We start from the raw sequence: 16,292 nt of genomic DNA on the forward strand, positions 1-16,292 counted from the left end.
AGAGAGAGAGAGGGAGAGGGAGAGGGAGAGGGAGAGGGAGAGGGAGAGAGAGAGAGAGAGAGAGAGAGAGAGAGATATTACATTTTAAATGTCTCTATTCTTTTGAAATGTTTGTGTGTGTAATGTTTACTGTTCTTTTTGTATTGTTTATTTCACTTTTGTTTAATTATCTATTCCACTTGCTTTGGCAATGTAAACATATGTTTCCCATGCCAATACAGCCCTTTGAATTGAGTGTGTGGGGGGGGGGGACACCAACAATGTCACAAGCAGATGTCTGTACCACGCTGTGAATGATCAGTGATGAGATTCCCACCAGGGTTACTGTAGGATTCGACACACCTCCATGCACATATGAAGTCATACTAAGCAGTATGGCATGTCACATTTGTGTTCTAGTATCCTAGTTTAATTATAAAGTTAATCTGTACGGCTACAAATGCTGAGCATAGATCAGACAAATACATTGTTTATTTAGGAATTTAAGAAAAGAAAGTCAATGATAAGACATAGGTCTAACAGAACTTCCATATAGTATGTAAAGCATTCATGACACACACAGGTACAGTGTATACGTGCTTTTAACACTAGGCTACATACAGTTTAGGTTCTATAACCCATGGGGCGGCGCGCAATTGGCCCAGCGTCGTCCAGGGTAGGGGAGGGAATGGCCGGCAGGGATATAGCTCAGTTGATAGAGCATGGCGTTTGCAACGCCAGGGTTGTGGGTTCGATTCCCACAAGGGGTATGAAAAAATAATAATGTATGCACTAACTGTAAGTCGCTCTGGATAAGAGCGTCTGCTAAATGACTAAAATGTAAAATGTATAAGCATATAGCTAGCATAAAACCATGACCAAGCCATGCTATTTGTACAATATGTCAAAGTTTACGACCGTCTACAATGTGGCAAACAGGTATTTTCCAAATAGCTTCAGGGTATACAATGCCTACAATTGCATCCTGGGTAGATAACCAGCTGACATGCATGGGTTAAAACCTGTCAGATTGTCTTATCTGAAAACACAACCGCCTCTCCTTTTAGGGATGATATCAGCAACCTCGGGGTGATCTACTTACATATGGTGTGTAGAACAACTATTATTCACTCATTTTAGAGGGCTACTGTTTCTTGATCCTTTTCTGTTAAACAAAATACAGATGGAGTTTAATGCAATGAAAATGTAAAATGATTTCCCTATTTAAGAACATATAGATACATACTGTATTTGTTAGTGGTTTTTGCCCACCAACAGAGACACTACATTGACTGATGAGGTTAAAGTCCATCTAGATGTCAATACCTAACTGAGTGCTTAGTGTTCGTGTAGGTTCTCATGGAAAATGCATTCCGCTCAGGCCATTGGCCATCACACACTCCACCGCTGCCACACAGAACAGAGGACGGGCACCATTTTAAACCTGGTTGGTAAGGAACACGCTTCTGTGGTTAATATACTCACACCAACCTGTTTCATCTGTGGATATTGCTTGGAAAGGAGAAGAAGAAGAGGGAAAATGGAGGATATTGAACGTTGAATAAGTGGAATAAACACCTACTGTAAAAACACCATGATGGAACAATTGAGACTCAATGGTAAGTCCATCAGTTTGACATTTTTCATCATGTACATATTAAGTGTAACAATGTTAGATTTGCTGTTCTTATGCTTGAGACTATTTGAGTTTTATATGGTGCCTATGTCATGTGTTTATGATTCTTGCGTGTGAGGTTACATGCAGACTTGCTATGTACACTACCATTGTACGGTATCATTGTCCCTTCAGTAAGTTCAGTTGATCAAGATGTAAAATAAGTATAACATGCATGGTTTATTTACATAATGACATTTCCAATCTGATAATGTTACAAACAGCATGCCCTTTTGTAAAAACAAACCAATCTTCCCACCCTATATTACAGATCACAGATAGAAAGGTGGAGATGAAATGTCTAGGAAACAACAGAACATTTTCTTTTCAATCAAATCAAAGTTTATTGGTTGCGTAGACAGTTTAGCAGATGTTAACACAAACTCTGTTCAAAAACGTGCACACTTACTTCCTCGCTTCCTTAAAGTAGTCACTGATCTAATACATTTGGATAAAAAAACAAGGGTTCTTGTGTAGCGAAATGCTTATTTTACTAGCTCCTAACAATGTAGTAAAATGACAAACAAGTACACAAATAAAAAAATATTAAAAATAACAAGAAATTAAGAAAATAGAACGAAATAGCACTGTAACAGTAATCCAAATGCAATCTGTACATATAACCACCGGAATACTTTACACAAGATATACTAAGAATGATATGTACAGCAGTAGATATATTAGAGTGAGCTATGTCAAGAATCCAGTATATAAATAAATATGCAGTGTGTATAAACAGTGTAACTAAAATACAAGGTACAGTAGTAGAAATATTAGAATGAGCTATGTCGAGAATACAGTATATAAATACACAGTACAAAACCCCATGCAAAATGGATAGAATTGTGGGAAATTAGCTATGTGTATAGACAGTATGGACAGTATGTGAATAGAAAAGGTGTGTAGGGCAGCAGTCTCTAAGGTGCAGGGTAGAGTACCTGGTGGTAGCCGGCTAGTGACAGTGTCTGAAGTTCAGGGTTCATAGAGTAGTGTCTGAGTAAATACAGGGTATATTCCATTTATTGTTCTGTCAAAGTGTTTTGGCATTTACAACTACAGTGCCTCACAGCAAAGTTCAAATAATAAAGAAATAAAGATATCAATGTGATTGGTGCCATGGAAGTGATCGGTGATCGCCTAATGTTTAGGGAGGGGAGGAATGATGACTCTCTACCTCCATTACCTGCTGCAGTAGAAGGGTTGATAGTTTGGCTCCAGCCCCTCTTCCGCTCGCTGAGAGGCAGTTGGACTATGACAATGGACCCCAGGGGTACCCACCCCACTACCAGGGGCTGTCTCCTCACCGAATGGTATTCACCTGTTTTCTATAATAGTAGACAATAGTTGAATAGTACTTAATTGTAGACAGTTAATTGCAGTGCATTCCAATTAGTTTCTGTGTTAATCAATAATCTTCTGAAGTACACTCCATCTGTAACACTCTCTCTACCATTGTGTTCCCTGAGCAGTCCTTGGTGGATGAGATGGAGGAGGAGTGCTTGTACACTTAGGAGGCTTTCGTCTGATGTATGGAAGCCTCTGGTGCCATTACTCTGCTTTAGCGCCGCTCTAGTGGTCGTGGTGTTATATGCCCTGGTAGATCGGCTCCGCAGCTTTGTAGCTGATATCTTCATTCCCCAGTACCACTACCCGTTTGCTGTACCAATCACCTTTGTCCAGGTAGGTCACCATTTGCTCAGGGTTATTATAGGAATAATCTGTGTCGGGTTTTGAGTTGTGGTGTTGGGATTTTGCATGAGCCAACATAATGTTTATCATCATCATTAGGCCTTTGCTATGTGGTAACTTTTACAAATAATAATGTTGGTAATGAAATGCATTTCTGAAATGTGCTTCTAGTCACATATTCTCAATCTGTTCCCATAAATTAGTATGGGTGCTCCCCTGATGCTAGTATGTTCTGATAGTGTCGTTATATGAGTGACTATGTGTGCTTGTATATTAGGGAGTGTCCATGTATATGTACACTTACAGCAGTGGTTACCAACCTTTTCTGAGTAAAGATCACTTTCTAAATGTCACGCCCTGACCTATAGAACTCTAGTTAGTTTGGTCAGGGTGTGAACATCATGTGTGTGTTGATTCTATGTTTGTATTTCTATGTTTGGCTGGGTGTGGTTCCCAATCAGAGGCAGCTGTCGCTCGTTGTTTCTGATTGGGGATCATACTTAGGCAGGAAAACTGTGTTGTGGGATCTTGTTTTGTGCTCGGTGAGTTTGGCTTGTGTGTGTGTGTGTGTGTGTGTGTGTGTGTGTGTGTGTGTGTGTGTGTGGCCTTCTGATGTCACGTTTCGTTGCCTGTTGTTGTTTTGTATGTTTATTCGGTTTAATAAACATGGATGCATTTCACGCTGCGCCTTGGTCTGACCCGTCCTTCAAGTCCGTGACAGAAGATCCCACCACCAATGGACCAAGCAGCGTGCCCAGGAGGAGCAGAGAGTATGGACTTGGAGGGAGATAAGAGAGGATCTGGCCAAGCAGATGGAGGCCCTGAAAGGGATCAGGGTGGAGAAGGAGAGACAGCCCCAATAAAACATTTTTGGGGGGCTAAAAGGGTGGTCGGGTAGCGACAGAGAGGAGCCCCGACCACTACACTCGTGGGGGCTCAAAGAAGAGTCCTCACTGGAGGAGGACGGGGCGCGGAGTGTAAAGGACGGAGACAGTCGTAGACCTTCAGCGCCGGTTCCCAGTCCGGTACGCCCCGTACCTGCTCCCCGCACCAAACCAGTGGTGCGTGTTCCCAGTCCGGCCCGGCCCGTTCCTGCTCCTCGCACCAGACCAGTGGTGCGTGTTCCCAGTCCGGAACGTGCCTGCTCCTCGCACCAAACCAGTGGTGCGTGTCACCAGCCCGGTATGCCCCGTACCGGCTCCCCGCACCAAGCCAGTGGTGCGTGTTCCCAGTCCGGTACGGCCCGTGCCTGCTCCACCGGTGCCTGGTCCAGCACTGGTCAACAGTTCCACTCCAGAGCCAGAGCAGTCCGCTCCACCGGTGCCCAGTCCAGCTCCGGTCAACGGTTCCACTCCGGAGCCAGAGCAGTCCGCTCCACCGGTGCCTGATCCAGCTCCGGTCGGTTGCTCCACTCCGGAGCCAGAGCGGTCCGCTCCACCGGTGCTCAGTCCAGCTCCGGTCAGCGGCTCCACTCCGGAGCCAGAGCAGTCCGCTCCACCGGGATCCGGTGCAGCTCCAGTCAGCGGCTCCACTCCGGGTCCAGACTTCAGCCCCTCTATAGGTTCGGAGTCTCCCACACCAGGGTCCAGACAGGGATCGGTGCATCGTGGGAGGACTGAGAGGGGAAGCTCCGCGTTGAGGTCCAGACCGGTCCAGGGGTGCAACGCGGAGTCAGTAAGGGAGGAGACGTCAAGCCCGGAGCCGGAGCCGCCACCGAGGCTGGAAGCCCACCCGGACCCGCCCCTGTTAAGTCAGGTTTGTGCGGCCGGAGTCCGCACCTTTGGGGGGGGGGGGTACTGTCACGCCCTGACCTATAGAACTCTAGTTAGTTTGGTCAGGGTGTGAATATCATGTGTGTGTTGATTCTATGTTTGTATTTCTATGTTTGGCCGGGTGTGGTTCACAGTCAGAGGCAGCTGTCGCTCGTTGTCTCTGATTGGGGATCATACTTAGGCAGCCAGTTTTCCTGCCTGTGTTGTGGGATCTTGTTTTGTGCTCGGTGAGTTTGGCTTGTGTGTATAGCCTTCCGACGTCACGTTTCGTTGCCTGTTGTTTTGTATGTTTATTCGGTTTAATAAACATGGATGCATTTCACGCTGCGCCTTGGTCTGACCCGTCCTTCAACGTCCGTGACACTAAATCAAAATGCAAGCCGAGATCTACCGCTCAGATATTTTTTAAACATGACTTAAAAAACGTAAGCTTATGCAACACTAACCAATTAAAAACAATTCTGTAGCAATGAGGTTTGTGCAGTAGTGTGAGAGTGTGATTTGAAGGAGTCAGGCGCAGGAGGGTAAATCACTGAATACAGAGTTTATTCCGTAGGACACAGTTACGCTGGATAGCGTCAACAAAATACAGGCACACAGGGAACAATATCCCCGGAAATACAAGGTACGGTTAGCTCAACCGAGCTACACTCAACTCACAAATAACAATCACCCACAAGGACAAGGGGGGCAGAGGAAACACTTATACATGTACTAATGAGGGGATATGAACCAGGTGTGTGTAATACACAAGACAAGACAAATGGAATGATGAGATATGGAGCGGCAGTGGCTAGTAGGCTGGTGACGACGAACTCCGAAGCCTGCCCGAACAAGGAGGGGAGGAAGTCGTGACAAGTAGGCTATAGGCCCAATACATTATCTCTCTATATTGGCTATGCTTGAATTGCCCTGCCAATGTTGTTCTTCTCAGACCATTTTGAAATTATATATACACTACCAGTCAAAAGTTTGGACACACCTACTCATTCAAGGGTTTTCTTTATTTTTACATTGTAGAATAATAGTGAAGACATCAAAACTATGAAAACAGGGGTTTACAGAAGATAGCCCTATTTGGTAAAAGACCAAGTCCATATTATGGCAAGAACAGATCAAATAAGCAAAGAGAAATTACAGTCCATCATTACTTTAAGACATGAAGGTCAGTCAATACGGAACATTTCAAGAACTTTGAAAGTTTCTTCAAGTGCAGTCTCAAAAACCATCAAGTGCTATGATGTAACTGGCTTTCATGAGGACCGCCACAGGAATGGAAGACCCAGAGTTACCTCTGCTGCAGAGGATTAGTTCATTAGAGTTACCAGCCTCAGAAATTGCAGCCCAAAAAAAATGCTTCACAGAGTTCAAGTAACATACTTCTCAACATCAACTGTTCAGAGGAGACTATGTGAATCAGGCCTTCATGGTCGAATTGCTGCAAAGAAACCACTACTAAAGGACACCAATATTAAGAAGAGACCTACTTGGGCCAAGAAACAATTAGACCGGTGGAAATGTGTCCTTTGGTCTGGAGTTCAAATTTGAGATTTTTGGTTCCAACAGCTGTGAGACGCGGTGTGGGTGAACGGATGATGTCCGCATGTGTAGTTCCCACCGTAAAGCATGGAGGAGGAGGTGTTATGGTGTGGGGGTGCTTTGCTGGTGACACTGTCTGTGGTTTATTTATAATTCAAGGCACACTTAACCAGCATGACTACCACAGCATTCTGCAGCGATACGCCATCCCATCTGGTTTGGGCCTCCAGGCTGTGTAAGGGCTATTTTACCAAGAAGGAGAGTGATGGAGTGCTGCACCAGATGACCTGGCCTCCACAATCCCCCTGACCTCAACCCAATTGAGATGGTTTGGGATGAGTCGGACGGCAGAGTGAAGGAAAAGCAGCCAACAAGTGCTCAGTTTATGTGGGAACTCCTTCAAGACTGTTGGAAAAGCATTCCAGGTGAAGCTGGTTGAGAGAATGCCAAGAGTGTACAAAGCTGTGATCAAGGCAAAGGGTGGCTATTTGAAGAATTTGAAGAACACCTTTTTGGTTACTACAGTTGAAGTCGGAAATTTACATACACCTTAGCCAAATACATTTAAACTCAGTTTTTCACAATGCCTGACATTTAAATCCTAGTAACAATTCCCTGTTTTAGGTCAGTTAGGATCACCACTTAATTTTAAGAATGTGAAATGTCAGAATAATAGTAGAGAGAATGATTTATTTCAGCTTTTATTTCTTTCATCACATTCCCAGTGGGTCAGAAGTTTACATACAATCAATTTGTATTTGGTAGCATTGCCTTTAAATTGTTTAACTTGGGTCAAACGTTTCGGGTAGCCTTCCACAAGCTTCCCACAATAAGTTGGGTGAATTTTGGCCCATTCCTCCTGACAGAGCTGGTGTAACTGAGTCAGGCTTGTAGGCCTCCTTGCTCGCACAAGCTTTTTCAGTTCTGCCCACACATTTTCTATAGGATTGAGGTCTTTGTGATGGCCACTCCAATACCTTTACTTTGTTGTCCTTAAGCCATTTTGGAAGTATGCTTGGGGTCATTGTCCATTTGGAAGACCCATTTGCGACTAAGCTTTAACTTCCTGACTGATGTCTTGAGATGTTGCTTCAATATATCCACATAATTTTCCTTCCTCATGATGCCATCTATTTTTTGAAGTGCACCAGTCCCTCCTGCAGCAAAGCACCCCCATAGCATGATGCTGCCACCCCCGTGCTTCACGGTTGGGATGGTGTTCTTCGGCTTGCAAGCAACCCCCTTTTTCCTCCAAACATAACGATGGTCATTATGGCCAAACAGTTCTATTTTTGTTTCATCAGACCAGAGGACATTTCTCCAAAAAGAACGATCTTTGTCCCCATGTGCAGTTGCAAACCGTAGTCTGGCTTTTTTATGGCGGTTTTGGAGCAGTGGCTTCTTCCTTGCTGAGCGGCCTTTCAGGTTATGTCGATATAGGACTCGTTTTACTATGGATATATATTATTTTGTACCTGTTTCCTCAAGCATCTTCACAAGGTCCTTTGCTGTTGTTCTGGGATTGAAAGTGCGTTCATCTCTAGGAGACAGAACGCGTCTCCTTCCTGAGCGGTGTGACGGCTGCGTGGTCCCATGGTGTTTATACTTGCGTACTATTGTTTGTACAGATGAACATGGTACCTTCAGGCGTTTGGAAATTGTTCCCAAGGATGAACCAGACTTGTGGAGGTCTACAATTATTTTTCTGAGGTCTTGGCTGATTTATTTTTATTTTCCCATGATGTCAAGCAAAGAGGCACTGAGTTTGAAGGTAGGCCTTGAAATACATCCACAGGTACACCTCCAATTGACTCAAATTATGTCAATTAGCCTATCAGAAGCTTCTAAAGCCATGACATACTTTTCTGGGATTTTCCAAGCTGTTTAAAAGGCACAGTCAACTTAGTGTATGTAAACTTCTGACCCACTAGAATTGTGATACAGTGAATTATAAGTGAAATAATCTGTCTGTAAACAATTGTTGGAAAAATTACTTGTGCCATGCACAAAGTAGATTTCCTAACCGACTTGCCAAAACTGTAGTTTGTTAACAAGAAATGTGTGGAGTGGTTGATAAACAAGTTTTAATGACTCCAACTTAAGTGTATGTAAACTTCCGTCTTCAACTGTACATGATTCCATATGTGTTATTTCATATTTTTGATGTCTTCACTATTATTCTACAATGTAGAAAATAGTAAAAATAAAGAAAAACCCTTGAATGAGTAGGTCTGTTCAAACTTTTAACTGGGACTGTGTATATATTTAAAAAAAAATTGGTGTATATGATCACACTGGTAATAGATCATTTGTTGTATAACTTGTGAGGCACAGCTGAGTGAACATAATATTATTATGTTTTTTTTTTTATTGGACTGATGGCCTGCATCTGATGGTCAGTCTGAGGGGAGGTAAGGAGCAGCGGTGAGGCTGCCTCTCACCCGACTCATCGTCCCTCTGCTCTCCCTCCCTCTGCTGAGAAAAGGGGACACAGTCTTCCAGCTGATGGCGAAAACTCAAGTCACACTGCGTTATTACTGCCTCATACACCAATTCATGTTGTTCCTCCTATGACCAGAGATAGTGAAATATTCCTCGATAATAAAAAAAGACAGAAGCCGCAAATAATAACAATGCAAGCTTATCAGAACACTTTGTTACACTCATTCATTGCAGCTGCAGTGCTGGTTGTAGTGTGAGTGGAAGTACGGAGAACGCACATTTTATGGCTTATAAAAGTGTCTAACAAAGTGTTGACAGTGTTAAATAAGAACTTAAACATGAACTTACTCATAAAAACAGCAGTTCTTTGCTGTATTTATTGAGTCTCTCTCTAGTCATGGTTTTAAAAGTTTTAAAATCTCACAGTATCAACTTTGCTGTGCATTCGAGGTTTCTTTTTACAGTCTATGGCTTGAGGAAAATGTGCAGACATGGTGATCTGAGCTATCTGATTGACCAGCGGTAGGCCTATAGGTGCACTTGCGGGAACACTTTGTTCAAAATTGGAACACTTTGCCTTCCCGGCGCTAGGGCTGCTGAATCAAGTGAACATACCGCCAACAGCGCAAAAACCTAAATAAAAAAGGAACTCAAGGGTTTATCATAGTTTTTTTTACAGAAATGTTTGGTGATCGACTAAGAATGCCTTGGAGATCGACCAATTGGTGACCACTGACTTAAACTTACATACAGACACTTACCACCACACACACACCCACCACTTATTCTGCTGCCATACGGTTAATTGTGGGGCTTGCGCAGCAAAAGCCCCATCTTAGATATTCAACATACTGTACTTCTTCTTTAGCACGCTACTCCTCCTACACCATTTAAGCTAGAAACACCATTTGACCACAATCACACAACTTCTGAACACACCTAGTGACCACAACCACACAGCTACTGACAACAACCACACATCTTCTGACCACAACCACACAATTTATGATAACACACCTACTGATGATTCAACTGCTGACCACAACTACGGACCACAACCACACAACAACCACACTACTGCTGACCACATCTAGTGACCACAAAAACCTAAATACTGAACACAACCACAACACTTCTAACCACAACCACACAACTTCTAACCACAACCACACGACTTCTGACCACAACCACACTACTTCTCACCACAACCACTGACCTAAACCACACAACTGCTTACCACATCTATTGACCACAACCACTGACCACAACCACACAACTTCTGACCACAACCACACAACTACTGACCACAACCACACAATGTATGATAACACACCTACTGATGATTCAACTGCTGACCACAACTACTGACCACAACCACACAACTTCTAACCACAACCACATGACTTCTGACCACAACCACACAACTACTGACCACAACCACACAACTACTGACTACAACCACACAACTACTGACCACAACCACACAACTACTGGTCACAACCACACAACTTCTGACCACATCTAGTGACCACAACCACACAACTACTGGTCACAACCACACAACTTCTGACCACATCTAGTGACCACAACCACACAGCTACTGACAACAACCACACATCTTCTGACCACAACCACACAATTTATGATAACACACCTACTGATGATTCAACTGCTGACCACAACTACGGACCACAACCACACAACAACCACACTACTGCTGACCACATCTAGTGACCACAAAAACCTAAATACTGAACACAACCACAACACTTCTAACCACAACCACACAACTTCTAACCACAACCACACGACTTCTGACCACAACCACACTACTTCTCACCACAACCACTGACCTAAACCACACAACTGCTTACCACATCTATTGACCACAACCACTGACCACAACCACACAACTTCTGACCACAACCACACAACTACTGACCACAACCACACAATGTATGATAACACACCTACTGATGATTCAACTGCTGACCACAACTACTGACCACAACCACACAACTTCTAACCACAACCACATGACTTCTGACCACAACCACACAACTACTGACCACAACCACACAACTACTGACTACAACCACACAACTACTGACCACAACCACACAACTACTGGTCACAACCACACAACTTCTGACCACATCTAGTGACCACAACCACACAACTACTGGTCACAACCACACAACTTCTGACCACATCTAGTGACCACAACCACACAACTACTGACCACAACCACACAACTTCTGACCGCAATTACACAACTGCTTACCATATCTAGTGACCACAACCACACAACTTTTGACAGTAACCACACAACTACTGACCACAGCCACACAACTTCTGACCACAAGCACACAACTTCTGACCACAACCACACAACTACTGACCACAACCACACAACTTCTGAAAACAACTACTGGTCACAACCCCACAACTTCTGACCACATCTAGTGACCACAACCACACAACTACTGACAACAACCATACAACTTCTGACCACAACCACAGAACTGCTTACCACATCTGCTGACAACAACCACACAATTCTGACCATAACCACACAACTACTGACCACAAACACACAACTACTGACCACAACCACACAACTGCTTACCACAATGTCTGACCATAACCACACAACTACTGACGACAACCACACAACTTCTGACCACTCAACGTTTGACCACAACTACTGACCAAAACCACACAACTTCTGAATACAACCACACAACTGCTTACCACATCGATTGACCACAACCACACAACTGCTGACCACAACCACACAACTTCTGACCACTCAACTTTTGACCACAACTACTGACCAAAACCACACAACTTCTGAATACAACCACACAACTGCTTAACACATCGATTGACCTCAACCACACAACTACTGACCACAACCACACAATGTCTGACCACACAACTACTGGGCACAACCACACAACTTCTGACCACAACCACACAACTTCTGACCACATATAGTGACCACAACCACACAACTACTGACAACAACCACACAACTTCTGACCTCAACCACACAACCTCTGACCACACAACCACTGACCACTCATCTACTGACCACAACCACACATCTACTGACCAGAACCACACAACTTCTGACCAGACCACAACCACAAAACTACTGACAACTCAACTGCTTACCACAACTTCTTACCACAACCACACAACTTCTGACCACATCTAGTGACGACAACCACACAACTACTGACAACAACCATACAACTTCTGACCATGACCACACAACTGCTTACCACATCTAGTGACCAAAACCACAAAACTACTGACCACAACCACACAACTTCTGACCACACAACTACTGACCTCTCATCTACTGAACACAACTACTGACCACAACCACACAACTTCTGACCAGAAGCACACAACTACTGACCACACAACTACTGACAACTCAACTGCTGACCACAACTTCTGACCACAAGCATACAACTGCTTACCACATCTAGTGACACAACCACACAACTACTGACCACAACTACACAACTACTGACCACAAATACACAACTTCTGACCAGAAGCACACACTTACTGACCACAACCACAAAACATCTGACCACACAACTACTGACAACTCAACTGCTGACCACAACTACTGACCACAACCACACAACTTCTCACCACAACCACACAACTTCTGACCACATAACTACTGACCTCTCATCTACTGAACACAACTACATAACTTCTGACCAGAAGCACACAACTACTGACCACAACCACACAACTTCTGATCACACAACTGCTGACCACAACTTCTGACCACAACCACTCAACTTCTGAAAACAACCACTCAACTACTGACCACAAAAACACAACTTCTGACATCAACCACACAACTACTTACCACATCTAGTGACCACAACCAAACAACTACTGACAACAACAACAACTTCTGACCACACCCACACAACTGCTTACCACATCTAGTGACCACAACCACACAACTTCTGACCACACATTTAACTACTGACCATATCCACACAACTACTGACCACAACCACAACTACTGAACCACTACTACTGACCACTACTGACTATCAATGGGCATTTAAAATGATTTAACTATTCGAAAAACATAATCAAAGTACACCTTTTTAAACTTCTTTCACATAAATAATTTAAAAAGAGCTTTAGCATGCCCCACAACTTTACTTGTAAAGTTACAATCTAGTTATTATTATTATTACTTCTGCTACCAGTCACTTTCTCATAATCCCTGCCTACATGTACATATCTACCTCAAATACTCCAGTATCCCTGCACATTGTAAATGTGGTACTGACACTGACCATGTATATAGCTTCCTCGCTTATTTCTTATTATTAGTTTTTTCTTTATTATATATATACACATTTTATTTTTATCAGTTATACTATTTTGATATTGATTACTGCACTGTTGGGTTGAGCTTGCAAGTGAAGCATTTCACTGTACTTGAACTACAGTATATCTGTGAGTGAGACCCTGGGTGAATTCATACAGTACGTGTGTGCACATGCATGATTGGAAGACCCAGGCCCAAGGCTAAAAATACCCTAAAATCACCTGAGGTTATTTTTCTTGACACTGCAGGACATAATTGGCTACCTCTTGCAATCTCCAGGATGGTTAATGTTTGAAATGGCGAATGATGGCTAATGTTTGCCTATGTTTATGGCATGTCTCTCCCAGGTGCTGGTGACTCTGCTATACTTGCTGGTCCTCCATGCCGTGGGCCTGGCGCCACTGAAGCCCTACTCTCTGTCTCTGGGTGAGCGCCTGCTGGTGCCCTCTATCTGTGGCAGTGCCCAGGCTGTGCTGGGTGTGTGGGCAGAGGCCAATGCCCACTCTGGCGTGTACCCACTCACCATGGGCCTGCTGCCCCTGTTCTGTGTGGGCTGGAGCCACGGCCTGCGGCTGGCACGACTCCCGTCAGTCCACCTAACGGGCCTTATCACAGTCATCACTTTCACCTCCGTCACTATTACAGGTAAATGCGTTTACAGTGTTTAGCTTGAGGGGAAAGTCGTCTCTCTTACCAGCATTGACCAGTTAATAACAGACTCATAGCATCAAATGTGTTGGCTGGTCAATCATATGTTGTGTCAGTACACTAACTCACCCCTTCTCCCTGCAGTGTCTCAGGGTCTCCCGTCAGTGGAGGTTCTGGAGTGTCTCTACGCCCCGCTGGCCCTCCTTCTCCACAGCCTCTCTCTGACCTGGCTGGCCAAGGTGGCTGAGAACGAGCGCCGGCGCCACAGCAGCTCCCATACCTCGCCCTTTGACCTGTACTTCACCCTGATGGTGAACCAGAGCCTGGTGCTGGGTTTCCTGTGCCTGCTGCACCCGGAGGGCCCCCGGGCACTGGGCGAGGGTAGCTGGCATAGCCTGCTATTCATGGGGTACCTGCTGGTCATTCTGCTGCTGGGAGCTCTACAGAATCTCTTGGTCGACATGACCGCTATGGCCTTCTCACCGCTGGCTGCAGCGCTACTCCACACAGCACGTGGATTAACAAGACCTTTGTACAGCCTATTGTAGAGATCCAACATAGAGGAGGATGAAGTTGAGAGACTAGTCAGTCTGAAGTCAGTTTTGCATCCCTCCTAATGATTAAAGGGAGGATTTGTCAAGGATAATCTGATCCTAGATATGTGCCAGGAGCAAGATACATAGTTTTACTACAGTATTATTCACTCTAGGAGCCAAGACTTCAACTCCCATGGTGCAGCACTTGGGACTTTTATTACAATTGCATTTTGTTCCTAACATTTGGGCTGGATTGATTTGATTGTTAACTTCAACCATACAGGAATTATCAAGTGACTTGAATCAAATCAAATCAAGCTTTATTTATACAGCAAATTTCAGACATGCAATGCAACGCAATGTGCCTTACAGGAAAAAAACAATGAAAATAAAAGCTGAAATATTTACTACAAAACAAACAAAAACTAAAGAATGACACAAACTGAATGACTAAAAAGCAGCCTATGGAAAAGCAAAGCTAAAAAGATGTGTTTTCAGATCTCTTTTTAAAATGTCCACAGTTTCATTCCCCCTCAGGTTCTCTGGCAGGCTATTCCAGAGGCTGGGGGCATAATAACTAAAGACTGCCTCTCCATGCCTCTTGGTCCTAGGCTTTGGGATAGTTAAAAGGCCAGTGCCAGAGGACCTGAGGGACCTACTGGGTACACAACTGAAAAGCATGTCTGACATGTATTGGGGTGCACAATCGTGGATTGATTTAAAAACCTATAAAATAATCTTAAAATTAGTTCTAAACTCACAGGCTGCCAGTGCAGACCTTAAAACCGGTGTAATGTGTGCTCTCCATCTGGTCTTGGTCAGTACCAGTGCTGCAGCATTCTGTATGTTTTGCAGTTGACAAATGGCTTTCTTTGGTAGACCAGACAGGAGAGCATTATAGTAGTCAAGCCTGCTTGTAATAAAAGCATGGATGAGTCTCTCTGTGAGCAGCCTGAGAGAGAAGCGGCTGCACCTTGGCAATGTTCCTCAGGTGGTAAAAAGCTATTTTGGTCACATTACTAATGTGTGATTCGAAATGGAGTTCAGCAATCTAAAATAACACCTAGGTTTTTTTACCTGCTGTTTTATCTTTATTGCCTGTGAATTAAAATGTGCGGCTAGATTCTCTCTCTGTGCTTTGGCTCCAACAACAAGTACCTCGGTCTTGTCTTGATTTAGCTGGAGGAAGTTGTGAGCCATCTGTGATGGACATTTTTGTTGGTGTTTTCTATTCTATACATTTCTATGTTCTATTCATGTGCTGTTCTAATAACCAATTTCTGTGTTCATGCAAGTGACTGACTGAACAAATCCTCACCATTAGTAGCTGCAATTTGGCAGTATGCCCAGACCTTTGTTTTGCGGTATCTCAGTTTCAAGGTCTCATCTTAGAGAGAAGAAGCCTTGTGAGGTATTGGTCTGTCACATGTTATGAACCAGTATTGGTTGGTCACATGAATGAAACAAAACACTAATGATGAATTAATTATGCTAAATCATGCAAATATGACTTGTCTGTGTATAGCCGTATATAAGACAACTGCTGGGACTGCCCCGGCAGAGCTTCTGACAGACGTTCACTATGGTGCATTACGTTTGTTGGAACCTCTCCAGCACGCTGACAATAAACA

At 43.9% G+C, this 16,292-nt stretch overlaps 1 protein-coding gene across 2 annotated transcripts; it reads left to right on the plus strand.

Moving 5' to 3' along the window:
* Window positions 1–1,031: 1,031 nt before the first annotated feature.
* si:ch211-248a14.8 lies at window positions 1,032–15,109 on the plus strand. 2 transcript variants are annotated; one of them, XM_041866834.1, is made up of 6 exons: window positions 1,032–1,086; window positions 1,501–1,598; window positions 2,847–2,964; window positions 3,124–3,334; window positions 13,825–14,122; window positions 14,270–15,109. In XM_041866834.1, exons 2-6 carry the CDS (start codon window positions 1,574–1,576, stop codon window positions 14,671–14,673), a joined length of 1,056 nt encoding a protein of 351 aa, XP_041722768.1. In that variant the 5' UTR covers window positions 1,032–1,086; window positions 1,501–1,573; the 3' UTR covers window positions 14,674–15,109. The 2 variants fall into 2 exon arrangements, with proteins under 2 accessions (XP_041722768.1, XP_041722769.1); XM_041866835.2 differs by lacking the exon at window positions 1,032–1,086 and having other exon boundaries at window positions 1,106–1,598; window positions 2,803–2,964.
* The last annotated feature ends 1,183 nt before the right edge of the window (window positions 15,110–16,292 follow it).

Source organism: Coregonus clupeaformis, chromosome 37, assembly GCF_020615455.1.
Source record: "Coregonus clupeaformis isolate EN_2021a chromosome 37, ASM2061545v1, whole genome shotgun sequence".
In the NCBI taxonomy this organism is placed as follows: Eukaryota; Metazoa; Chordata; class Actinopteri; order Salmoniformes; family Salmonidae; genus Coregonus; species Coregonus clupeaformis.